General features: G+C 46.7%; 1 protein-coding gene across 5 annotated transcripts in view; it reads right to left on the bottom strand.

Annotated features, from left to right (window-relative positions):
- Window positions 1–16: 16 nt before the first annotated feature.
- Window positions 17–25,421, bottom strand: part of ADORA3 (adenosine A3 receptor) — a 70,367-nt gene continuing 44,962 nt past the window's right edge. For 2 of the 5 annotated variants that reach the window (XM_084757224.1, XM_084757225.1), the window contains 6 exons: window positions 8,472–8,545; window positions 6,814–7,158; window positions 4,991–5,057; window positions 3,515–3,615; window positions 2,988–3,055; window positions 17–1,049 (listed from right to left, as the gene is read on the bottom strand). In XM_084757224.1, the coding sequence (XP_084613350.1) occupies window positions 1,047–1,049; window positions 2,988–3,055; window positions 3,515–3,615; window positions 4,991–5,057; window positions 6,814–7,158; window positions 8,472–8,511 (624 nt within the window). In that variant the 5' untranslated portion in view covers window positions 8,512–8,545 and the 3' untranslated portion in view covers window positions 17–1,046. Of the gene's footprint in view, window positions 1,050–2,987; window positions 3,056–3,514; window positions 3,616–4,990; window positions 5,058–6,813; window positions 7,159–8,471; window positions 8,546–17,051; window positions 17,964–19,982; window positions 20,685–25,421 lie in introns of those variants that run through there. The other 3 variants (XM_084757221.1, XM_084757222.1, XM_084757223.1) reach the window with 3 other exon arrangements.

Below are 25,421 nucleotides of genomic sequence, written 5' to 3'. Positions count from 1 at the left end.
TCTTGTATGGTCTTGTAACCATAATGCTGGAGAGGTGGCGTCAAGAGGATCCCTGGGTCTCATTGGTCAACTCGCTTAGCTTAATCACCAAGCTCCAGGCCATGGAGAGACCCTGTTTCTTCATACAAGATGGGCAGCTCTTGAGGAATGACATCTGAGGTTATCCTCAAGCCTCCTCGTGTACTAGAACACACACGAATGTGCACTTCCTCCACGGAACAGCAGGCTTCTTCGGAGGGCAGCAAAGGCGGTGAGAAAACAGGAAGGACACCATGTGGGGGGAGGGTTGCAAGTTGCATGGGAACACATGGGGCAGTGCTCATCCTACACCCATGACAATATAACCCTGTTCGCTGGGTCTCTTAAGTTGAAAACATTGGTCACTTGTTATCCACTGGCTGTTCATTGGTCAGAAGCAGCCCAATTGTCTGGTGGCAGTTTCCCATTGAGAATGTGCTTTGAGGTCCACAGTCTTTTCACCAAGAGAATAATGAGAACCACAGACTCCATCTGTCTCCTATTTTTTTGGATAAAACATTTAATACCAATTCAGAAATTCATTGGAATATTATGCTTTGTAGGAACATTTCAATAAATACTTTTCCAGTGATGCTAACCTAGCAGAAGTCAGTCATACCTGCGGGTTCTATCAACAGTATTCAGATATTTATTGGCTGATAAATAAAATACAAGTCATTTCCCCTTGTCCTAGATTCTGTATCTCTTCTTCACTAATCTAGTCTAACGCATGAAAGCTAAGGTCTGAAGATATTCATTGGCAGCCTTGCTTGGCATGGTCTAGCAAAGCTCTTCTCAGCGCCACTGTCGTCACCTTGCCACTAAAGATTGCTGCAAGGTCAGACAGTCTTTTAGAAATCCTGAAAGGTCAGAATCAGTCTCTGAGGTGCAGGCCAGTCGTCATGGGGAGTCTGCCGTAATGACATCACTTTATTTAGGAGGTAAATGATAGAAATCTTCAGTCACACGTGTTCAGTTTGAGCCATTTCCTCGGGTCAGGACATATAGAAAGGACTTCAAGTTGGTGCCTACTTTGTTGGGAAATAGAAAAGGAACATTGAATCAGGGGCTCTTGCCTGAGTGTTTGTCAGCAAAAAGCCACAAATGTCACTTTTCTGAGCCCATTTTCCTCTCTTCTAAATTGAAGATTATATTCCCGTGCTCCCCATGGATTTTCTCCCCAAACAAACCTAACTACCCTCAACCTCCCCGGTCCCCAATGCTTCTAGACAGCAAAGTTAAGGAACGCTGTGGGAGCCACTCCTGATACCCATGGGCTACCTGGGAATAAACACCCATTTAGGTTGGTTTTTTTAAGTGTCTGTGTGTGTGGTGTGGATACATGAGTGCTTCCACAGCACACATGTGGAAACCAGAGAACAATTTGCAGTAATTGGTTCTCTTTCTGACATCAGAGTCCTGGGGATTAAACTCAGGTCATCAGGATTGGTGCGTGGCAAGCACCTCTACCTACTGAGCCATCTTCCTGGCCCCCAAAACACCAATGTTTATTTTCAGGGCTGTGGTTTGATGCCATCACTGCAAGACTTGTCAGTCAGCTGTGGGAAAGCTTGGTGCCTCGGGCTTGCCGTCCTTTCCCACTGAGTTTTGATGATATAAATGCATTTGAACTTCAGCGTCCAAGAATGACAAAACTAGAAAGGACATTAATTCAAGCTGCTAAGTTTGCCCAAGTATTAGGGAACAGGCCATGGCTAACCCAGGTTGCTGGCTCCTGGCTAAAGAGAACAACATTAGATTCTATTGTCCCATAGTCTATAGTATTGCATTGCCTTCACAGATTTTACTTGTCAAACTATGTGTTTGCGTGTGGTTGCTTCTATCCCTCCAGCACACCACACCACACTACTTTGTTATTTATTTTTGAGACAAGAGTCTCACTGTATGGTATAGGCAGATCTGGAACTCAATGGGTTGTCCAAGCTGGCTTTGAGCTCGACATCCTTCTGCCTGGCTTCTGGGTGTACCACGGCTGCCCGGCTATTTTCTTATTTTGCATCATAAGCACCATGTAGACAGATGCTATTTATATTGCTTGTGTTTGTGACCTCAGAAACTGCCATGTTTCTAGTTTCAAAATGAAGGATGCATGGTCAGGTAGATGCGTCATGGGTGAATGGATGGATAGAAAATCCAATGGAGTATAAGATCAGAGCATTCAACATAGATAAAGAAACTGGCTTGGGAAAGAAAATTTTTGCCTGGGTCATTTGTTAAAGAAGTGATGATAAGTTTCTGAAAGAGATATACCCTACAATTGTATCCTAGAGGGCCAAGAACCAGACATGCCCTGAAAGGTGCTATTTTGTACCCAGCCCTCACCTCAACTGTTCCCAATGCTTTTAAATGTCAAAAAGTCAAGGATGCTGTGGGAGCCATTCCTTTACCTTACAGAGCTTGCTCTGCATCTTCATGAGACCCAAAACCTCACAGGAGCAGCCCCAGACCTTGTCATGTCATCTTAACATCTCGGCTCCTCCTTGAACTGGCCCTTTGTGTGTCACTAGCAGGTCTGGTGATGGTGGTGGCCTTCTGTTTTAAGATTTTTGTTTGTTTGTTTGTTTGTTTGATCTTAATTATTATTTCCCTGAAATGTTGTTTTTCTATTGTTTCTAAACCCAGAGTGACTGGGATCCATTTTGTAATTATGCCTACAGTCTCCTCATTGCCCAAGGTGTTTCTGTGGTTTCTGATCATAAAAATACAAAAGCAAGCAGCATTGCCTTGATTGAACAGGTGCTCACAGCACTCTTTCGATTGTACAAATGCTTCAGAGCTTAGCAGAATCACCATGTGGTGACCTAGAGAACTTTCCAGATGGTAGGACCCACCAGCATCCCAGGCAAAGACAGACAGTCACCGCCCTCTCTCTATGAGAGGGGAGAGCTAAAGACAGGGGTCTGAGGGGGCTGAGAACTCAGCACTGAAGAATTAAGGAGGGAACTTACCAAGTGTATGGACACCACAGACGGAGTCTGGCTTGCTTGGGGGTTTCTAGTGACACCTTTGCCAGTAACTACCCAAGGGAAAACAGAGACACAAAGCTAAGGGCTGAGGTGTCTGGGTGGGCCCACCTGCCCCACACCAGACCCCTTGTAAAAGGAGACCTTTCTACAGCTGCTGGCCCAGCTGGGAGTGGTTACAGAAGTTTCATCATTTGACAAGACAGGCAGTAAGGCCACTAGGCTGTTACCCAAAGCTTGTGTGCTGGGGAGGCGAGTGGCCCTACAGATAAGGAACCCAAGTATGCTTAACTTCGGCTTCCCCCTTCCCTATCTGTACCTTCCTCCATTTAAGACCCCAGTGCTCCTTCCATCACCTCTCATAATGCTTTTGTCACTATGGGAGTGGGGGTGGGAATTACACCCTCTTCAGACTTAAGTGACTAGGCAATGAAAGAAGTGTCACATTCACTCATGTGAAACATACTCCTTGACCCCCACCCCCTCCCCTCCCCTAACTCCAGGCTACTTACCTCCTCTAGTCCTTTGGCTCCTCCTTCCCCTGGACAAATGACTGGTTATAAAGATGATTCCCAACCCGGTAATCAGTATGCAAATGATCAGAATGGACGTTCTAGTAGAAAACCACAGCAGATATCAGGTCCCTTGAAAGGAAACTCATCTTGGTTTTCTTCTCACGCCACTCCCAGCCCAGCCCCAGTATCTCCGGACAGCTACGTTCTGTGAGAGTGACCCTGTTCCTTGGCCTGACGAGGGTTTGAAAAAAACTGGGCCAATGTTCCTTCCCTCAGTGGGAAACAGCAGTCTTCTGCCATTCCTTTGAATAGGGGAGAATGGAACTTGTAGAGTGCCTGTGAACAACCTCTGCTAGCACACGCCTGCAATCCCATTGTTCAAGAGGAGGAAACGGGGCATCAGAAGTTTGAGATCAGCCCTCAGCTACACAGGATCAGAACCCTCGGCCACTTAGGAACTTGGGAGGAAACTTTCTCAGATCCTGTCTCAAAACAAAAGAGAGATGTCTCAGAAGCTGGGAGCGCTTGCTGCTCTTATGGAGGACCTGGGTCCAGTTCCTAGCACCCACACAGTAGCTCGTAACTATCTTTACCTCCAGTTCCAGAGGATCAGATTCCCTTTTCTCGACTCCACAGGCACGAGGCACAAACGTGGTGCATGCTCAAGCACACAAGCACACACATGTGCATGTATGCAAAAGATCCAGCATCAACATGTATATAAAGTCAAAAATAAATCAAACTTTTTAAAAGGACAAAATAGACCAAGGGAAGGGTGACACAGGAAGATAAGGAAACAAGCACACATGAGAATGCCAGATAAAAACAGAGATGGAGGTGGAGATAAAGTCCTGATGAAACTCCCGAGAGTTTGTGGTGCCTGCACCCTTGTCTCTACTTTGCAGACACTTCTCTCCCCTTAGGGTAATGTCTCTTTTAAAGTAACTAGATGCAGCCAGGCAGTGGTGGCACCATGCCTTTAATCCCAGCACTCAGGAGGCAGAGGCAGGCGGATCGCTGTGAGTTCGAGGCCAGACTGGTCTACAAAGCGAGTCCAGGACAGCCAAGGCTACACAGAGAAACCGTGTCCTGAAAAACCAAAATAATAGTAATAGTAGTAGTAGTAGTAGTAGTAGTAGTAGTAGTAGTAGTAGTAGTAGTAATAATAATAAAAATAATAATGTACCTAGATGCTATTTTTGGCTGCTTTCAAACAAAAAGTTTTGGTTTTTCTTTTTTTTTTTTTTTTCTTTTTTAAAAAAAGAAAGCAACCCATTACCATGAAGATATTGAGGCAGAGAAACAATAAACAGCTGAAATGTAGAAAGTGTAACCCAGTCACATTGTGTTATGGTTCACTCCATCTGAGGCATAAGAGTGCACGCCCGTGTGCACACGAGCACACACACACACACACACACACACACACACACACACACACATGCCCAACCACCTCCTCAGATTCCAACTCACCTGTAGCCCTCTCCCTTTTGGAAAGCTTTTGAAGCTCTACAGCTCCGGGTCCTGTTGCCTGAAGGGTCTGAATCAGAAAGGAATTGCTGAGAATAAAGTTCTAGAAGAAGAGCTGCATCCACTGTCTTTCTTTTGCTTTCCAGAGACTAGTGCGTTGATGGCCTTGTGTGTGAAATAATGACAGCGCTGACTGTTGTATAAATGTGCCTTGGACAGGGGACAAGGCTGAGGAGAAAAGTAGGGGTCAAAATCCAGCCCATAGTGCACTTGCTAAGCCATGCACCTTGCCACTGGGTCCTCTGCACCCAGAGGAAGGGATACCTTTTCCAGATTTGTGCATACTAGAAGCAGTTTGTTATTAGAATCCCAGGCTGGGTCATTCCCAAGAGAAGGAAAAAAAAAAGTCTTGATGTACCAAATAGGTAGTCCCATCTTTAGGAAATGGATCAACCAATGGCATAGCTCCTTCTGATAAGTACCATTGGGGGAGGAAGGGGGAAGATGACACACCTGCCCACATTGCCTCTTTAAAGAAGCAGCTCTGGATAAGACGCTGCTCTTCCCGAGAAGAAAACTCAAGAAATGCTATTAACAAGCAGAGGTGCACGGGACCCACAGCCAGTGTGGATGCTACCCACTGGGTGGGATGCTTGCCGAATCAGTTACCAGTAGATTAAACACGAGCAGCTCTGCCCAGCTCGAGAACTGGAGAGGTGTGGTGGGTGTGAGGTTTCTCTCATGTCTTTCCAGTGTGTTTTCCTGCTGTCATTGGTTTCCAGATAGTGATAGGAAAACACATTGCTTCTCTATATGGGAACAATGCGAGAACAGTGTCTTCCTCAACTCTCTGCCTCAAAGACGGGCTTATAGGTACTAAAGGGGTTTCCAACCTCCCGAGGAGGCACCTATGAACATCAGGAGATCCCAAGAGTTAGTTAGAGCTGAAAGTCACGGTTACTTGGCTTAATTAAGACTTTCGTGCCCTCTAGTTCCAGTCTTTCCCAGTAGCCTCCAAGGGTTAACCGCATTTGGCAATTTTGACCACAATATTTAATTATATTAATTATTAAATTCTTTGTTTGCCTGCTTGTTTTTCTAGACAGAGTTTCTCTGTGTAGGTTTAGCTGTCCTGGAACTCATTCTGTGTAGACCAGGCTGGCCTTGAACTCAGAGATCTGCCTGCCTGTGCCTCCCAAGTACTGGGACTAAAGGCATGCACCGCCAACTGCCTGGCTAATTATTAAATTCTTTAAGCTGCCTGGGTCTGTTTTTGCAGCTTCAGTCACTTCTTAAGAGGCCAATCTCCAGGGTTCTAGACCTGCAAGGCTGGACTTTCACAACACGCCCAAGGCCTTGTCCATCAGTACAAACATCTCGCTCCTAGGAGACCTTGCAGCCTCTTCCGAGTTCTGTGAGCGAGGCTGCTGTGAGGAAAGGGAAGTTACACGCACTATGAAGTTCTACCCAACTCTCAGCCCCATCAATCTTCGTGGGCTCGAGAGAGCAGATTACCTCAAGAGGAACTTGAGTTGGTGACCACTACCCTCAGTAAGGTTTTCGTTTGTTTGTTTGTTTTGTACTTCGTCTGGTTTTGGTTTTGTGTTTGTTTTGAGATTGGGTCTCACTTTATAGCCTCGGCTGTCTTAGAACTCACTATGTAGACCAGGTTACCCTGGAACTCCCAGAGATCCATCTGCCTCTGCCTTCTTCTAAGTGTTGGCATTCAAAGCGTACACTACCAGACCTGGACCCTTTCAGTGAGTTTCTATCACCTCAACAAACACCCAATTACCCTTCAAAACATCCCTTGCCAGTCTCTTTACCAGTTGAAAAGCCACTGGCGTGGCGTCCTTCTCTTTTGTCAGTCACGATGAGCTGTGTAAAATCCATGTCATCTCGGGCAAAGTCTCGCTGGATCCCACACCAGTACCAGCCTGTGTCCTCCTTGACCAGGCAGGATACAGTGATGATGAGTTGGCTTCCTGTGTCCCTCAGGACCACACGGCTGGTGCTGTTAGGGGTGAAGGCGATAATATGGCACGAGTCCCTGAAATAGCCCCGGCACCAGTACTTGGTGTGGTCCTTGTAGTGGGCGTCATAGTTACAGGTAGCAGAAGCTGTATCCAGCTCAATGCCTGACGTCACCTTTTCATCCATGACCATGGCATCTGTGAACACACAAATACATGCACACACACACACACACACACACACACACACACACACACACACAGTTCATTATTCTTGGAAACCCTGAATCTCCTGGGCCCTAGAGGATAGTAGTTGGGTTTTGTCTATCTGGGTTTGGTCGCTATTGTGGACTGAGTTGTATGTCATTCGCGTGTTTGAAACACTAATCCCTGTTCAGAATGTGATGTGACTTCTTTTGGACACAAGGCCTTTGGGGAAATCTTTTCTCCAAGCCTGAGAATGTGTGGAATGTGGACATAAGGATCCTTGAAGGGCTTGAAGTTTGCCTTGCCATCTAAGCCCCTTAGCTCTGCCTCTTGCTCTTTGCCTTGGCAGCCACTGAAGGGAAGTGAAAGGCTAGGAGGCTTGTTCTGGCTGCAGAGGACTGAAAATCAAGGGACTCGAGGTTTAAGAGCTGAGAACTTGCGATACAAGAACAGTGTAGGTGCAGGCATCTTTTTGCTTGTTTGTTTGTTTCAAGACGTCTCTCTCTGTGTACTCCTGGCTGTCCTGGAACTCTCGCTGTAGACCAGGTGGCCTCCTGAGTGCTGAGATGAAAGGCCCACACCTCCGCCGCCCAGCTTCAGTATCGGCACCTATATCATGTCAGGATATTGCGTAATGAGGAAGTCACACATGCAACTTCCAGCTTCACCATGGCTTGGAAAATATCTACTCGAAGAGGAGAGATGGGCCAGCAGAGCCCGTCACTCTCAGCGGTCCACGTGTGTGTTGGGGGAGCCTCGCTCCCAGAGGCTGCTTCCAGTGTGTCTCAGGGGAGGTGACACATCCCTATGAGTCAAAATTCATGTCCCAAGTGTCAGTTACTTCACATCACACCCAAACAAGAAGATCTTGTGATTCTCCCAGGCAAGGATGCTGACTCACAGAGAGCTTCATCGAGTCTTAAGAGCACATGACACAGCTTGGGGGCAAGTCCAGTTTCTGAGTACCATCTTTGGTGCCAGGCTTAGGCAGAAAGGAGGTAAGTATGCCTGCCTATGTCTGTGCAAGCACGTGAGTGAAGAAAAAGGAGGGCGAGGAGAATGGGGACGTTGGAAAATAACCCTGCTGCAGGGCCTAGTTTTGGCAAAGGGTTCCAAGTTTCGCACAACTCCCTTATCAGAGGTAAGAACCTAGGACCTGTTCACATGCCATATTTTCACCTCTTCTTTTCCTCCCATCCAACCGCTGAGGGGCTTTAGACTGCCTCACCAAGCAGGAGCTTTTACGTAGAGAGAACAGAAGGTTGCGGCTTAGAGGGCGGAGGTGTTCCTCACCAACATCTTACCTGAAAAGAGAGCCACGGACAGCAGAACCAAGAGCTCCATGGGGGCTGGACTGATAGGGAGGACCTCAGGAGCCCTGTTTGAGGGAAATGCATGGTTGAATTTAAGGTGGTTTTGTCCAACAAAAGATGACCCTGAACTCCTCAGCCTCCTGCTCCCACCTCTGAGGTGGTGGAATTACAGCGTGTGCCATCTCTGGACAACTCTGTTTTGTAGCCAATATTGACAGAGATAAGGACTGCATTTTTTTTTTTTAATCAGTATTTTAAGCTGGGAGTGGTGGTGCACATCTTTAATCCCAGCACTCAGGAGGCAGAGGCAGGCAGATCGCTGTGAGTTCGAGGCCAGCCTGGTCTACAAAGTGAGTCTAGGACAGCCAAGGCTACACAGAGAAACCCTGTCTTTGGGGGGGGGCGGGGGTAGATGTTTTTATCCTACGCAAAGAGAACCATCAGTTAGTCTGAGCAATGCAGCTGTACAGGGCATCAGGGCTGTGTCCTGTGCAGGAGGGACTCATCAGAGGGGTATCATTCGTGAAGGAAATGCTGTCTTTGCAGCAACTGTGAAAATCTCAGCTCCTAGCAGAGCCCAAAGCACCAAGAGAACCCCCTTGTTGATTAAATCCACCTGACCTACACACTTTATAGACACACAGAAGTCACTTACACATCACCATCGCTTCATATGAGCAACTGTACCCTCCCCCTCTCTTGCTATGTGTTAAAAGAGGCTGTGTCTCTTGTCCCCGCCCCCGACCCCCATCATTCTCAGAGGCCCAGTTCCTATTTAGATGGGAGAAATCCCAGGAAAAAAAGTCCTTAAGTAACTTAAGTCGCAAACTGCAGTGAAGACGTAGGGAGTGTGGTTCGGGGTGGGACATCCGGCTGTCAGAAGCACATACGCCTGCAAGCTACAGTACATGAGCGTAGCTGTCAGCACCAGCTGCTGGAGGGTCCAGCTTCTAGAAAGCTTTCCTGAATAGAGTGGGGATGCATCAAGGGAAACTTTTCATGCTGCAGCAGCTGCAGCTTCTCCTGATTCCTCATAGATGCACATGTTCTGACCGCTAGCTTTGAAAGTCCGAATTCTCGAACCACCTCAAGTTCTGGGATTTAAACTGGGTGCTCTTTCTTATAGCCTATAGCCAGCTAGCACTTCCCTTCGTGGGCCAGGTGTAGATTGCTTTTCTGCATTGTTGCAATAACAGCCTTTCTTGAGAAAGGGGGTACCTTCCGCTAGTTCACAGGAAATCAGCACAAGCCCCTGTGCCAAGCTTGCAGTGTGATGGGGTCTTACGTACACTATCTGCTCCTTATTTCTCTTCTCTCTTTCAACCAGCAAAATGTGTGGACGAAAAGAAGACTAGAAAGAAGAATCTGCATATTAAATTAGGCTGAGTGAGATACAGTGCCTAGATAGTTGATGCTCTTAATTGTTCATCTCGTTTTAGGTATGTTAATGGTATCATGACAGCCTGTTCTAGTTAGCCTTCCTGTTGCTATGGTCAAAATACTGACCAAAAGGTGCTTGGGAAAGAAGAGGTTTATTTCAGCTTGCAGAGTAGAGCCTGCCTTTAAGGGGCTGAGACCATGTAGGAATGCTGCTTACTGGTCTTCCCTCCCTGGCTTGCTCAGTTGCCTTTCTTACACAGTCCAGGCCCACCTGCCCAGATATACAGCACCACCCGTAGTGTGGACCTTTCTACACCAGTTAGCAACCAAGAAAACACCCTCAAAGACATGCCAACAGGACGGTTTGACAGAAACAATTGAAACTCCCTGTTCTCAGATATGTCAAGTTGACAAAAACTGAGAGCAGCCATGTATACCACATGTCTCTTGTCTCTCTCTCTCTGTCTTTCTGTCTCTCTTTTAGAACAACTTTATTCAGAGACTTGGAGGAACGGTTGGATAAGCCCACGTTGTCTGCTCTCCTTCGCAGGGCAGATCTTAGAGATCTCCCCGTCGCTCTACCACCCGTCTTTTTGACATACATGCCTTTATGTAGCCCCTCTGAAGGTGAATCAGGGATGGCCCTGATGATAAACAAAATTTAGTACAAGTATGATGTGTTTCTTTCAAAGGTGGTACCACTTCCACGCCAGTCTTTTGTTCTGCTACCTTGGGGATGTTGGCCATCATCTTATGAAGACTCAAAAGGGCGATGGGGAGACTCACATGAAAAGCAAACAGCTTGCCAATACCACCCTGTCCTTCATGCCACAGTCAACTTGGTAGCAGCTATGATTAAACTTTCAGATGTCCTATCCAGCACTCTTATGAAAGGTCATGACCATGAACCATCCAAAAATGATGCTCCTGAATTTCTGACCCATACAGACTGGAAGGAGATAATAAAGGTTTACTGTTACCCAAAAAATGAAAATACTGACTTTATTTATTTATTTATTTATTTTTTGACTTTTCAAGACAGGGTTTCTTTGTGTATCCTTGGCTGTCCTAGACTCACTTTGTAGACCAGGCTGGCCTGGAACTAACAGAGCCGCCTGCCTCTGTCTCCCCGTTGCTGGGATTAAAGGCGTGCACTATCACACCCAGCTTAAAATACTGATTTTTTTAAATGCAGTCTTTATCTCTGTCAATATTGGCTACAAAACACAGTTGTCTAGAGATGGCACACACTGTAATTCCACCACCTCAGAAATGGAAGCGGGAGGATGAGGTCATCCTTTGCTGGATACCAAGTTCAAAGCCAGCCTGAACTATATGAGGGTCCTGTCTCAAGTTGAAAACTCAAATAAATAAACAAACGAGAAGACGAGGATATGAAGATGCCTGCAGTCAGTGTTAGCTGGACTGTTCATTCTGTTCCTCTCTCTTAAGGATAGGATTTGGGTTACTGAGAATAAACCCAGCAATACTTTTTAGAACATCTTTTATAAAAGTTTATAAGAAGAAATAATTTGAAATAAAAAATTTTAAGATAACAAGGGCACAGTTAAGTGGATCTGGTCAAAAGTGAAACAAGACAGATCATAAATCAATAAGTACTAGAACAGTCATTATCATAGGCACTCCATTTTATGACTTTTAATTTTGACCAAATAAAAAGCAACACAACAAGAGGCCAGCAAGATGGCTGAGTATAGGTGCCTGCCACACAAGTCTGCGAGCCTGCGTGTGATCCCGGAACCCACACAGTAAATCGAGAGAACCACCTCCACAAAGCTGTCCTCTGACCAGCACTAGTGCTGTCACGCATGTCCTTCCACACGTACACACATACACAATAATAGCTTTTGTTAAGAACAAAGAGGACTCTGGCAAGAATGTTATTAGTCCCTTTTACAAGTGAGGAGAGCAGACAGTAGTTTAAGTAAGTGGGTCCAAGGTCACGGAGTCAGTAGCACCAGTGTGATCTGATGTGAAATCTAGCAGGGTTGGAAAATAACAGCAACGAAAATCTCTTTCCATTGCATTATGTCACACACACACACACACACACACACACACACAAGCACAACACACAAACACACAAATACATACTCACATACATATACAATCACACACTCATACACATACATGTACCATACACACATACACAAGCACACACACTCACAAACACACACAAGTACACAACACACCCACACACATGCACCCATACACAAACCTACACAAGCACACACACACTTAGCCATCATACTACAGAACTGTAGAACACTTTAGAGTTTACAAAGAGAATTATATATGCACTGAAAACTGGGTAAGCAATGCTTCTTGCTCCTGTGCTACCTAGTTATGGTGGTTAGAGGCAGTATTTTTTTTTTCTTCTAGAAAACATGCCTGGAAAGTATGCGTGCGGATGACGATGTCAGCATAGGATTCTGATTCACAGCCACTGATCTGCAACACACAGTACACCAGCCAGCAGTCAGTGGGATCTTTAGGGAGTCATGTTATCTCCAGCGACAATCTCTGGAAGTCAAACAAGAGCCCTGCTCACAACTACCCTCAGGTCGCCAGAGCTTGTCTATCTGTAGCATCCGAACAGCCCAGTGCCATGCCCTCCAACAAGGGCATAGCTCAAACTTCTTCTGCTTCAAAATAATTACTGGGCTGAAATGGCTCCAGCACCTTGGGCTCCTACATTGTCAAATTAAAAATCAACTCTGTGTACACTATAAATCACTTTTAACCCTTAACCCTTAACCCTTAACCTTCAAACCTTAAACCTTAACCCTTAATCCAATAAGCCACCGCCAAAGGCAGTTGGCCAACTGCCAAGATAACCCTCTAGCAGCAGACTTATCAAAGCATTCTGTCGTACTTCCACCAAGACGTCGTAAAAAGCCTCTCCACCTATCCGTTCCCTGCAATATGGAGCCACTTGCAGTCTGAGGATGCTCTGTTCATGAAATCCTCCAATGCTCAAGACAAACTAACATTTCAGTGTGTTTCACTAACTTGGTCTTTTATTCGGGAGACTGGTGCTCTTGCGTAGTCTGGTCACTCACTCTCCTGCCTCAGCCCACAGAGTACCTCTAGCCGCAAATGTGCACCACCACATTTCTCTACGTTTCTCTTAAACACTGCTATTCAGCCTCCCTGCTCTCCTGCTTGCCTGATCTGGGCCAAGTGTTAGGGGTGGTAGCTCAGGCCTGTAAGCCTGGTACTGGGAAGGCTAAGGCAGGAGGATTACCCATGGCTTCTAATGGTTGCTTAGGCTAGATAGTGAACTCCAGGCAATCTGAGCGATAGACTGAAACATACGCCCCCAAACACACACACACACACACACACACACACACACACACACACACACACACACACATAAATACACACTCACAAAATATCATAAAAATGGAGGACGAGAAATAGCTTTTTGCTGATCCTTGGTAAGCTAGTCTCTATTTCCAGTTGATCTTTTTTAAGCAAAGTAATAAACCCATGTGTCCAGGACCTACATTTGTTCAGTGTCTTCATATGGAAGAGAAGGAAGCCGTCCCTGGATTTATTTGGGTGTCTCTGTACATTTTCCCTTTAGAGAAAAGGCCAGAGTTAGCTTTCCTTCAGGGCTGAAAGTGTGCTGGCCAGAGGCAGGCCTCCTGGGAAGATCCCTGACATGCTAATCTCTAACCCTAAAACCAGGGTGTCGTCAAAGACTTTTAGTTCACCTTTTTTTTTTTTTGACTTCCTGCTAAAAGGGCATTTTTCACATTTTCACATGCTGGGCTTCAGTTTCTTCTGAGCCTGGAGTTTCAGGTTCTTCCAAGATGATATAGCTCTTTATCACAAAGAGATTCTCTCTTGACAAGAATGACCCACCCAGTTCCCAGAAAGCCACCAGCGACAGTCAGAGGGGCAAGGAAAAAAAAAGTAAAAGTACTTATCAAGCCGGGCGTGGTGGCACACATCTTTAATCCCAGCACTCTGGAGGCAGAGGCAGGCAGATTGCTGTGAGTTCGAGGCCAGCCTGGCCTACAAAGTGAGTCTAGGACAGCCAAGGCTACACAGAGAAACCCTGTCTTAAAAAACCAGAAGGGGAAAAAAAAAGTACTTCTCAGAACCTCATAGCCATGATCTAAGGACAGCTACAGGCCCAGCCCAGATTGCTCTTCTGACTGAGGGGTGGGGGTGGGGAGCAGTCTTCACTTTAAATCAAGTCCTCTGGAAAGGAGAGACTGAGCATTGGCTATGACAATGAGGCTAGAGACTGTAAGTTAAGAGGCACAGTGCAGAATGTACCAGGAAAGCAAGACCCTACGTCACTTCCCCTCATTGTCCAGCCAACAGGGCAGAGGTTGTGACACCGCGGAGCAAACCCAGGGCCTCTTCCTGGCGGTGCAGGGGAACTAAACCAGAGATGCACCGAGGAGAAGCCCTGAGTTCTTGCTGCTTCTGGGGTGACAGGATGAGAAATGAGGAGCCTCTGCTGGAATGTTAACAAGAGGAATTAGGTGAGCGGGCTCTGGCATAGGACGAGGCTTCGGACATGCTTCAGAGGAGCTAATGTCACTTTTATATCCTCACTGCCCTTTGCTTACTTGGAATTTGTCTTGAGGGCCTCATCAAGTCAGTACTTTATCTCAGGGGGTAAGACCCCATGGGAAACTTAGGCAGGAAAAGACAGAGGTGGCAATGCGGATGCCTGGACCTCCAGGGCTCCAGCCATGTGACTGACACTGTCGACTGCCCAGTATCTATCCCGATTAGCTAGAGGACAGCAATAGCAGCTAAGGGAAAAGCCTCAAGTGCACTGCCATGGTCAGTCTTCTTTCTGTTTCCTCCTGTACCCCTCTCTTCCTGTCACAATCTCACTATGCAGCCCTGGCTAGCCCAGCACTTGCTACGTAGACAGGGATGGCCCTGCACTCACAGGGTTCTCCTCCTCGACAGTGTTGGGAATAAAGGTGTGTCCACCATACTTGGCCAGTGTTCAACATCAGCTTTCTGGTTACCTCACACTCACACCATTATGCCTCACCCGCCATGACAGATTGTACCCTCACCTGAGATAAAAATAGTTCTAGAACCTATTTCACAGAATTTCAGAACCAAAGGGCACTTAAAAATCTCAGTGCCTAGAAAAGGATTGACATGCTCAGGAGAGAGTTTAATCCATAGCAAACCACACACACACACACACACACACACACACACACACAAAGCTGCACACTATGGTCTATGCTCAGGAGAGAGTTTAATCCATAGCAAACCACACACACACACATACACACACACACACACACACAAAGCTGCACACTATGGTCTATGCTCAGGAGAGAGTTTAATCCATAGCAAACCACACACACATACACACACACACACACACACACACACACACACAAAGCTGCACACTATGGTCTATGCTCAGGAGAGAGTTTAATCCATAGCAAACCACACACACACACACACACACACACACACACACACACACACAAAGCTGCACACTATGGTCTATGCTCAGGAGAGTTTAATCCATAGCAAACCACACACACACACACACACACACACACACACACACAAAGCTGCACACTATGGTCTATGCTCATAATCCTATCCCTGGGGAGACTGAGATCGGCAGACACCCCGGCCTTGATGGACTAGACTAATTGTTGAGCCCAAGGCCAGTAAGAGAATCATTTTTTGTTTTCGTTTTTGTTTTTTTAAGTGAACAGTACCTGAGGAAAAGAGATATCTGAGTTTGTCCTCTGGTTTCCACGTTCAAAATTCATGTACACACTACCCATACCCCCCACCATACACACACGCACATGTGCAACTTCTCACTTAGGAACATGTGCACACACACATCCAGGAAATGATAATAGCTTTTTGCCTTATACTCAGTAGCAGAGTTATAACCGGCACTTAAAAGATTGTTTTTGCTGAAAAGCACTGACTCTTCAACCGAATTCACAAAATAACTAGGAGCCCAATGAAAGCCTGGCATCCCTGCCTTCATTGTTTGTTCCGTATCTTTTGGGCAATCTGATTGTCTGCACGTGGAGCATGTTAATTACTCAACGAGTAAGTAGGTGGGTGGTTTGGATTAGAAATGGTCCCCCATAGGCTCAGACATTTAAACACTTGGTCCTCAGCTGGTGGCGCTGTTTTTGAGAGGTTGTAGAGAGATGCAGCCTTGCTGAGAGAAGTGCAACAGTGAGGGTAGACTCTGGGGTTTTAAGGCTTTGCACTGCTTCCAGCTCACTCTCTCTGCCTCCTGCTTCCGGTTGAGACGTGACCACTCAGCTTCCAGCTTGTGCCACCATGCCTGCCTGTTGGTGCCACGCCCACTTTCAATCATCATGGCCTCTTATCCCTCTGGAACTAGAAGCCCAAATAAACTCTTTCTTCTACAAGTTGTCTTGATTGTGATATTTTGTTACAGCAACAGATACAGATACAATTGCGATTTTATACAGATACTAGTTCATTCCTCTGTCCCGGCTGGAGCCACATAGCTAAGAAGGAATGTCTAAGTGTCAGCTTTCTTAAATGCCCTGTTCCAGACTTACACAGCACACCTAAAGATCTCCTGTAGCTGGGCAGCAGAGGCAGCAGTACACACTTTTAACTCCAGCACTCAGGAGGCAGAGGCAGGCGGATCTCTATGAATCTGAGGCCAGCCTGGTCTATAGAACAAGTTCTGGGACAGCCAAGGCTACACAGAGAAACCCTGTCTCAAAACAAACAAACAAACAAACAAACAGATCCCCAGTTGTCCAGTTGTCCTATAGCCTTGGATTCCAAGAACATCACAATCTTTCATTACAGACGCACACACTCCCAGAGGACAATCAAGTACAATGGGCCCCCCAAAGAGGCTAGTCGTGAACAATGGTGAGGCCAAACCTTAGAACAGGGGTGATTGTGTTCCAAGGAGCAAGCAGGATGAATGCCAAGAGCAGCCAACTGTGTCTCCAAGCCCCAAGCGATCCCAGCAGAGAGCTACACGACAGTTGGCCAACATCCTTTATTTGCTCAAATACACCCACACAGGTGAATTTAGCAATTTAAACCCTCTTTAAATTCAGCTCACTCCTTCTGTTCCCAACATCCTAAAGAATCTTTCAAAGCAGGTTCTGTGCACATTTAGGCCAGCTAGAGTCTTTCCTCTAGGGTTAGACGAGACTCCCTCAAGATTTCAGACACTCCTTGTCTGGGAAGGAAAAACAATCCATGATAATCAGTAATATATTGACTTCAGGCCAGGCTCCCACAGAATTGGGTTAGAGAAGCTTAAAAAAAATAAGTGAAGCAGGGGAGGGAGGGAGGGAGGGAGGGAGGGAGGGAGGGAGCTGTATGGCAACCAGCCAGATCATCCCACTGCAGTGGACAAAAGCAAAAATGTCCGACAAGGCCTACAGTGTTTGTTGATGCTAAACGTGAGAGTTGATAAGATGACTCTTTATCTGTCCTGGTAACTACTCAGTAGTCTGTTCAATATTTGAGTCCAAAGAATCCGAGGTCTGGCAGACCCTACAAGCTTTGAGGATCAAAAAGTAGGTTTCCTTGAACTTTTTTATTTTGCAGGCATAGACGATAGGATTCATCATGGAGTTCGCATGGGACAACAGGATGACCAGGCACATCACAGTGTCGGATATCTTAACTTGAAAGTAGAGAGCAAAGTTGATGATGGACAAGGGCAACCAGCACAAAGCAAACAAGAAGAGAACCAGAAACAGAGACTTAGCTGTCTTGAACTCGCGTCCATAAAACGCACGTGTCTCCCTGAAGCCAGACAGGTTTTGACAGAGTTTGTTGCGGATAACGTAGAAGATGTCCAGATAGATGGTGCACATGACAATGAGGGGGATGAGGATCCAGGTACCGAAACTGAAGAAGGCCATGTAATCCAGACAGACGACTTGACGGAAATTGCACGAAAGGGTGGTCATATTTTGAGGGTGCCCTGAGGTCACTTTTTTATTCCAGCCAAACATGGGGGTTAGTCCCACCAGGAAGGACACTAGCCAACAAAGGCCCAGAGATAGCCATATTCTTCTTTGAGTAGTGACCGTCCTATATCTGTTTGAATGGGGAAAAAATGGTGAATTCACAACAGGAAATGACTAGTTAGGAGAAAGTGAGAAAGAGAAAGTAAGATTTCCCAATTCCCTTATCTGCTGAGAGATGAAACAGCCGTAGTGTAAGGCGACTCTACTAGATATGAAGACAAAATGAGAATTAGAGGAAAACACAGAAGCTCCTCTGGAACATTACAAATGAAAACAAAACAAAACAAAACAAAACAAAAAACCCAAGAATTTAGAATGATCAATAGTAAGTTTCCAAGAATCAGGTGCCTACATGGTTCCACTCAACCATGGTTCCAAGAATTGCTTTTTAGATTTATTTAATTTTATGCATATGAATGTTTTTGTTTGAATTTATGTCTGTATACCGTGTGTGTGCCTGGTGCCCAGGGAAGTCAGAAGAAAACCCTGGGTCTCCTGGAAGCAGCATTATAAAGAGGTGCTGGGAACGGAATCTGAGTCCTCTGCAAGAGTAACAGATGCTTTCATCCACTGCGCCATCATCACTCCAGCCCTCCCCTGTCCTGCGATGTAAGAGTTACCTAAGTCTTGGGAGCCCCAAACCTATGAGAACCTCCTCAAAGCCTGCTCACGTGTTGTGCTCTGCATTGTTTTGGTTGGCTACTGTACAGGCGCTCAGAGGTCACACTGCACCTCCACACTGCTCTCTGCTCCCTGTGCCCCTTTCCCAGGGGCATCTGTTCTGGTGTCTGAGTTAACCAATCAAAACCTTGTGAAGGTTACATTGAAGTGTTTCAGAGCTATTAATACTTTCATCCTGGGCAGTCATTATTTCTCCTTGAGCAATGCTTCTTAAGTAGACTAAAAGAGACGACAAAAGAAACTAAAACTTGACCAAACCTCACAGCTCATAGAGATATTCTATGACAATCCCTATTCTATTGATGGCAGTGGCGAAGCTACCGTTTACAGAGCAGACTCTGTAGCAGGACTCTTCTGATAACTTCACTCTTATTAACTTTATTCACTTAACCTTATAAAGGTGAAATTATTATCTTCATTTAATAGGCCTCAAAAAGTGTAAGCAGCGTTAGGTAGCGAACAGAAGGCAGAAATGGTGCTAGCATCACAACTCTGCAGAGGTCAGCCAGGTTCAGATGATCGGGACCACTCAGAGAAGTGGAGACTGAGGCAGCGAAAGCTAACGAACTTGCCCAGTGTCAGTCAGGTCACAAGATCAGGGAAAGGAATGTAGACTTGTTTTCATCTACAGCTTGTTTGTAGTTTCCTCAAATGCTCTTTCCCAGGAAAAACCAGAAGGAATCAGGGAATGTGGTTTCTCATTGGCTGTCTGTTCTCTTTGCGTGGTCACTGGAAAGGACGCTACCATTTTGCACATAAAAGAATATTTGTCTCAGGAGGGGTTTTACATTTCATTTACTAAAAAAAAAAAAAGAGAGGAAAAAGACAGCATACATTCTGAGAACCCTTTTTCAGCCTCAGGACAGACTCGGACAGAAGCTACAGGAGCTAGGTTGAGATCTAAGCCACATCTGCAAGGCCACATGTCTTTCTGCTTATCTAAAACAAGAAATCCTCTCTAATAGGTCTCTATCAGTTTTGAAAACCTGAAGTCAGGTTTTAAAACACTAAAAGATACATCATATTTTCATCATCCTTGTCTGCCCTGGACAGGAAGTGGACCGCCATGGTCAGTGGAGAAGGGCTGGGGGTGGGCCCTACTTCCTGCTCCCATGTTTCAGCTCTTTGTGTCTAATCCTCACAAACCATAGGGTGCAAAAATGTTTCGCTGGCCCCTTTTAAACTTCAAGGATCGCTTCTGGCTCATGCCTATTGAAAGTGGGATGGGATAACCATTGAGATGTAACAAGAATAAATTAATAAAGGAGGAAAAAAATAAGAAAAAAAAAAAAGAAAGTGTCTGAAAGCAAAGTTCTTAGATCTCTACTTTCCAGCCACCAATTTAACTGCTGACACTGCCCCCTCCTCCCCGCCCCTCACCCCCATCCTGTTTCTTCAAGCAGGTTACCTGACTGTCAGCTTGACCCGCAGGTATCGGTCCACAGCAATGGCCAGCAAGGACATGATGGAGGCGTGGGTGAAGATCAGAAGCACACAGGATATGAAAAGGCAGGCATAGAAGTGCATCTCCACCTCCAGGCTGATAACAATCGCCAACGGGATGACCAGCACCCCGACAGCAATGTCAGCCAGTGCTAGGGAGACGATGAAATAGAAGGTGGTTGTCCTCAGACTGGGGTTCAGTTTGACCACCCAGATGACCAGCATGTTGCCCACTACAGCACAGAGCCCGATGAGAACCTCCATAGTGATGTAGGTGATATGCGACCACAGCTCGGTGGTGGAATTGTTGGGTTTCATGCTGTCCTGGTGAAGCTTCAGGCGGTAGTTTGTGGTGTGGTTTTTCGGCAGGATGCATATGGGCCAGTGGACCTAGCTCTTGCCAGACATCTGCCTAGAAGTTCTAAAGCAGGAACAGTCGAGAACTCGCAACTTGTTCATTCCTTTCAGTGTGATGCTCTTTGAGACTCTTCTCAGGGAGGGCCCTTTCCAGGACCAGCAAGTTCAGCCACGTATATCCCTGGCCTCCCAGGAACCAGGAGGCCACAGCTCTATGCAGCTGAGAGTGCTGCTGGTCCCCAGACAGACACAGTCGAGGCTTCTGCCTCCCTCTGTCCCCCAGAGAGCTCTTCAAGTTCCATCAAGATAAGCAAGCCTCTTTAGGGTGTTTGAAGAAGTGAGATAGTCCAAGGGGAAGTACAGGAGCAGGAGCCCCCAGCGGGGGGAATAAAAAGATGTGAAGAGCATAGCGAGCTGGGTGAGTCACGTGGAGGAAACTCAGAGATTAGAGTCAGGACCCGGACACAGAAGGTTAAGGTGGGGGAATTACAGGGTCAAGGCCTGCTTTGGCTACAGAGTGAGTTTAAGGCCAGCCTTAGTAACTTAACAGTATCCCCAAACAAACAAAAACAAAACGCAAGCTGGGGTGTAGGGAGCTAGAGATTTAGCTTAGTAGTAGAATGATTGCCTGGCATGCATCAGGCCCTAGGTATCACCCCACCGCAACAAATACACTACACACACACATACACATGCACACACACACATACACATGCACACGCATACACATGCACACATACACATGCACATACACACACACACATACACATGCACACACATACACATGCACACACACACACATACACATGCACATACACATGCACACACACACATACACATGCACACACACACATACACACACACACATACACATGCACACACACATACACACACACACATACACATGCACACACACACATACACACACACACATACACATGCACATACACATACACATGCACATACACATGCACACACACACATACACATGCACATACACACACACATACACATGCACATACACACACACACATACACATGCACACACACACATACACATGCACATACACATGCACACACATACACATGCACACACACATACACATGCACACACATACACATGCACATACACACATACATACACACACACACACACACACACACACACACGAGCACACATGTGCATGTGTGGGGTAGGAAGTGGTAAAAATGGAAATCATTCAGGGAGCAGATGAGCTGTGGGCAGGACTGGATAGAAGAGATGGAAAAAATGACCATGTAATATTTCTACCCTTTGCCTGCCCAGCACAAAGATCTTGTGATAGACAAAGCGGTGGCACACGCCTTTAATCTCAGCACTGGGGAGTCAGAGGCAGATGGGTCTCTGTGAGTTGGAGGTCAGCTGGCCTACCTATAGAGTTCAGGCCAGTCAGGGATGGACTCAAAACAAGTTTTACTTTATGTTTGTATATATGTGTCCATTTGTATGCTCATGTGTGTGCAGGTGCCGATGGAGGCCAGAGGAGGGTCATCAGGCCTCCCCATGCAAGAGCAGCAAGCATACTTATCCACTGAGCCATCTCTCCAGCCCCAATATTTAAGTTATCTTCTTCTCCTTCTCCTCCTCCTCCTTCCTCCTCCTTTTCTTCTTCTTTCTTCTTCTTCTTCTTCTTCTTCTTCTTCTTCTTCTTCTTCTTCTTCTTCTTCTTCTTCTTCTTCTTCTAACATTTCATCAGCCTTCTGTGTGGCCCTCCATCTTAATTCTGCTGCAACTGCCTTCTTTATCTCCTCTTCAGAGGAGGAAGTTACTGAGAGCAAGCACCAAGCACCAAGAAAAAGCAGTTCTTACCAAAAAGCAATCTGAATCATGTTTGGTTAGTTACTGTAAAATTCTCCATCCTCTGCCACTCAGTCAGTACCAAGCAACGTCACGTGAGAGAAACATCTTCCTGGGCACGGGGTGATCCACAATGCCTGGATATTGTGATGGTTGTACAGCTAAGGAGCATCTTTCTGGAGAGGCTCAGCATGTGCAGGCATGGCTGGAATCCCAGGTTTAGGAAGGCCTAACAAGGTGGAGCTGGTGGCTTTGGTCTCTGTTGAAAGCTTGTTGGTCAGGCAATGGGCAGCCCCTACATTAACAACAACAGAAACAAGATGGCAGTCCACATGTTGTTACATCCAAAAGCCGAGTGGACAGGCTGGAGAGATGGCTCAACCATTAAGAGTGCTGGATGCTCTCCCAGAGGTCCCACGTTCAATTCCCAGCACCCAGATGGCAGCTCATAATCGTCTTATAACTGCAGTTTCAGGGGGTCGGACTCCCTCTTCTGTCTGCCAAGGGCACTGCAGGAATGTGGTGCACAGACACACATGGAGGCAAAACACACATGCACATACAAGGAAAGAATGTTTTTTAAGCTGAAGGGAAGTGGGGATGGTGGCAGGGGCTAGGAACATGGGTCTAGCCCACCGCAACAAACAGGCGTAATTAAAGATACTCCTGACAGGTGGGTCTGAAAACGTGGCCATCCGTGCTTTCTGATGCTCTCTCCAATTGTTCTGTAGTGGAAGCTGAGGTCTTTTTTTTTTTTTTTAAATCAACTCATTTCCACTGGGTTGGGGAAGTCAAAGGAAGGCTATGAGCCTAAGACGACACAATCTGTGGAAGATCAACCCACTATGTGAAGAGGGGACAGAGGGCACATTTATGGCCCCCAACACAGCCACCCCATCCCACCTGGAAATGCAACTCCCAGAGGCCTCAGCAATGCCTTGGGAGCTTCTTTTCTCCGAAGGAGGAAAGTCCTTCTTTTGTGTTTTCTGAACAAACAGAGCGTCAGTGCCCAAGGGTGAGTGGAGGGGTGAGGAGAAAGGTTTCCACAGTCACTCACCAGTGTGGCTTATGACTGGCCTAGATGTTCACTGGAGATTGGAACCCAAAAGGCAACCCAAGGAAGGGGACAGAGAGGCCAGGACAGTCACCTCGCACACCTATTCCTTCACTGGTAGTCACGGGCCCGTTCTCTCACATCCCCTGTGATCAAGCCCTGGCTCCTTTATAAAAACTTACACGACAGTCACCTCTAAGGCTCTTGCCATCTGCCTCTTTCACAGAAACCAAAACCCACAGCACCCAGCAACTCAGGGCTCGGTCACTCCCTTTCGCTTCCCCTCCTGGGCACCCTCTCTCTTGGTCTGGCTGAAGGGTCTCTTCCTCAGGCCACCTAGAAAAATAAAAATTCTCTCTTCAAGACAGCTCTCCAACAGGAACTTGTAGACAGTTCCCGACACCACCTGTCTCTTGTGTGGGTCACCATGCTGTCTTCACGGCCTCACACCCCAACCCCGTAAGCCAGCAGTTCCCTGAGACTAGGCACCGCAATGCCGGGCAGACAGCAGTACACTGTCACTAGGAGGCTGACTAGAGATGCTTCTTAGAGGGGCAGGTGGCAGAAGCCTGGCACCGGGTCTTCTCAGTCAGGACCCATTGGGTACTCTATGGGACACCAGCTGCCAGGGGGTAAACATTTTATTTCTCGTGGTCTCATTTCATGTCTTCTGAGGAAAACGACGCACAAACAACAGAGCCTCAGAAAGGTTAAATAAGTTGGCCGAGATAGCATGGTTAGGAAGTGGCAAGCTGGCATGCAAACCCATAGGGCTGGCTTCAAAGCCCTGGTTCTGAGTGGGGGCCCCTCCGAAAGTGGATAAGTAAATGATCAGCCACAATATGGAGCTGTCACAAGTACAAGGAGCCCCTCGGTTTGATGTCGCTATGTGACCCATATCAGGAAAAAGTTAATAGTACTAAATGTAGATATCCAGGCCACCAAGACCATGAGAAAAAAGCACACATACAAAGTAGATTAAGCGCCTGTTTGGAGATATGAAAAGCTGTGGTAGCAGGAGAGAGAGAGGCACATAAGCAGGCCACTGGTGACTGACTCTCAGGATCTCACAGAAGAACATTTATAGGACCAGAGTAGACAAAAAGCATATTTCTAAAAAAAGGTTTTAAGGCTGGGCTGTGGCGGTGCACACCTTTAATCCCAGCACTTGGGAGACAGAGGCAGGTGGATCTCTGTGATTTTGAGGCCAACCTGCCCTACAGAGAGAGTTCCAGGGCAGCCAGAGCTGTTACAGAGAAACCCTGTTTCAAACAAACAAACAAACAACAACAACAACAAAAAACAAGAAACAAAAATTTTTAATAGTGAATTGAAGAGCAAGTGAACTCTTGCTCAGATTTCCTTCTGAAAGGAGGGCTATCATGATTCTTGAGTTCTTCTGGAAGATTTTGATCTCTTCAAAGATGACAAGGATGGGCTGTGAGGAATTGTCAGTCTAGGAAAAGGGCTCCCCAGTCCTGGCCTGGAGCAATAGAATACAGTTCAGCCACCGGCTGGGTAATACCATGAAAAGGCTCACCAGAGAGAGAAGACTCATTGGCTCTTTTGTAGCTTCTCAGAAAAGTCTAGAAACCCTCAGCTGCCAGTCCCCAATAGCAAGGTACATTAGCTGGAGACCAGCGATAGGGGCTCCAGAACCCAGGACTGGCCCAAGCTGCAGCCAAGGCAGCCGGAAGGTAGAGACTGCTGCTCAGAGCTCTGACTCGGCTGTGGGCATACTTGCATAAAATTGGATCTACTCACTTCCACTTGACACCGTTACCACTTCCCCCAAAGCCTTTCACAGACCTTTCTCTATTTCAGCAAACGGCGGGGTCTTAGAAAGACGCTGTGCTCGGCCATCCTTGAAGATGGCTTTCCTTGGTCCCTCTTCTAGGGACGATGCTAAACCTTTCCGGCTGCTCCCCATGCTCACTGACCTAGGTTCCCAGGTCCTTCTTAGAGCTAGGCCAAGGCCCCTTCAACTTGCAGGGCCCGGGAGTCTGAACATGCAGAGCTCTCTCAGAATCAGTAAAAGTGAGAGGGATGGGTGAGGCCCAGAAAGCCAAGCCAGGGTTCCTGTAACTCTAAGGTTCTAGGAAATCCTGCTCAGGGAAAGGGAACTGTTCATGCGTAGGTGTCCACATCTTAGCTAC

This window comes from Acomys minous (assembly GCF_964271855.1).
Source record: "Acomys minous genome assembly, chromosome: 14".
Lineage (NCBI taxonomy): Eukaryota > Metazoa > Chordata > Mammalia > Rodentia > Muridae > Acomys > Acomys minous.
This window is presented reverse-complemented; position numbering and strand designations above follow the sequence as displayed.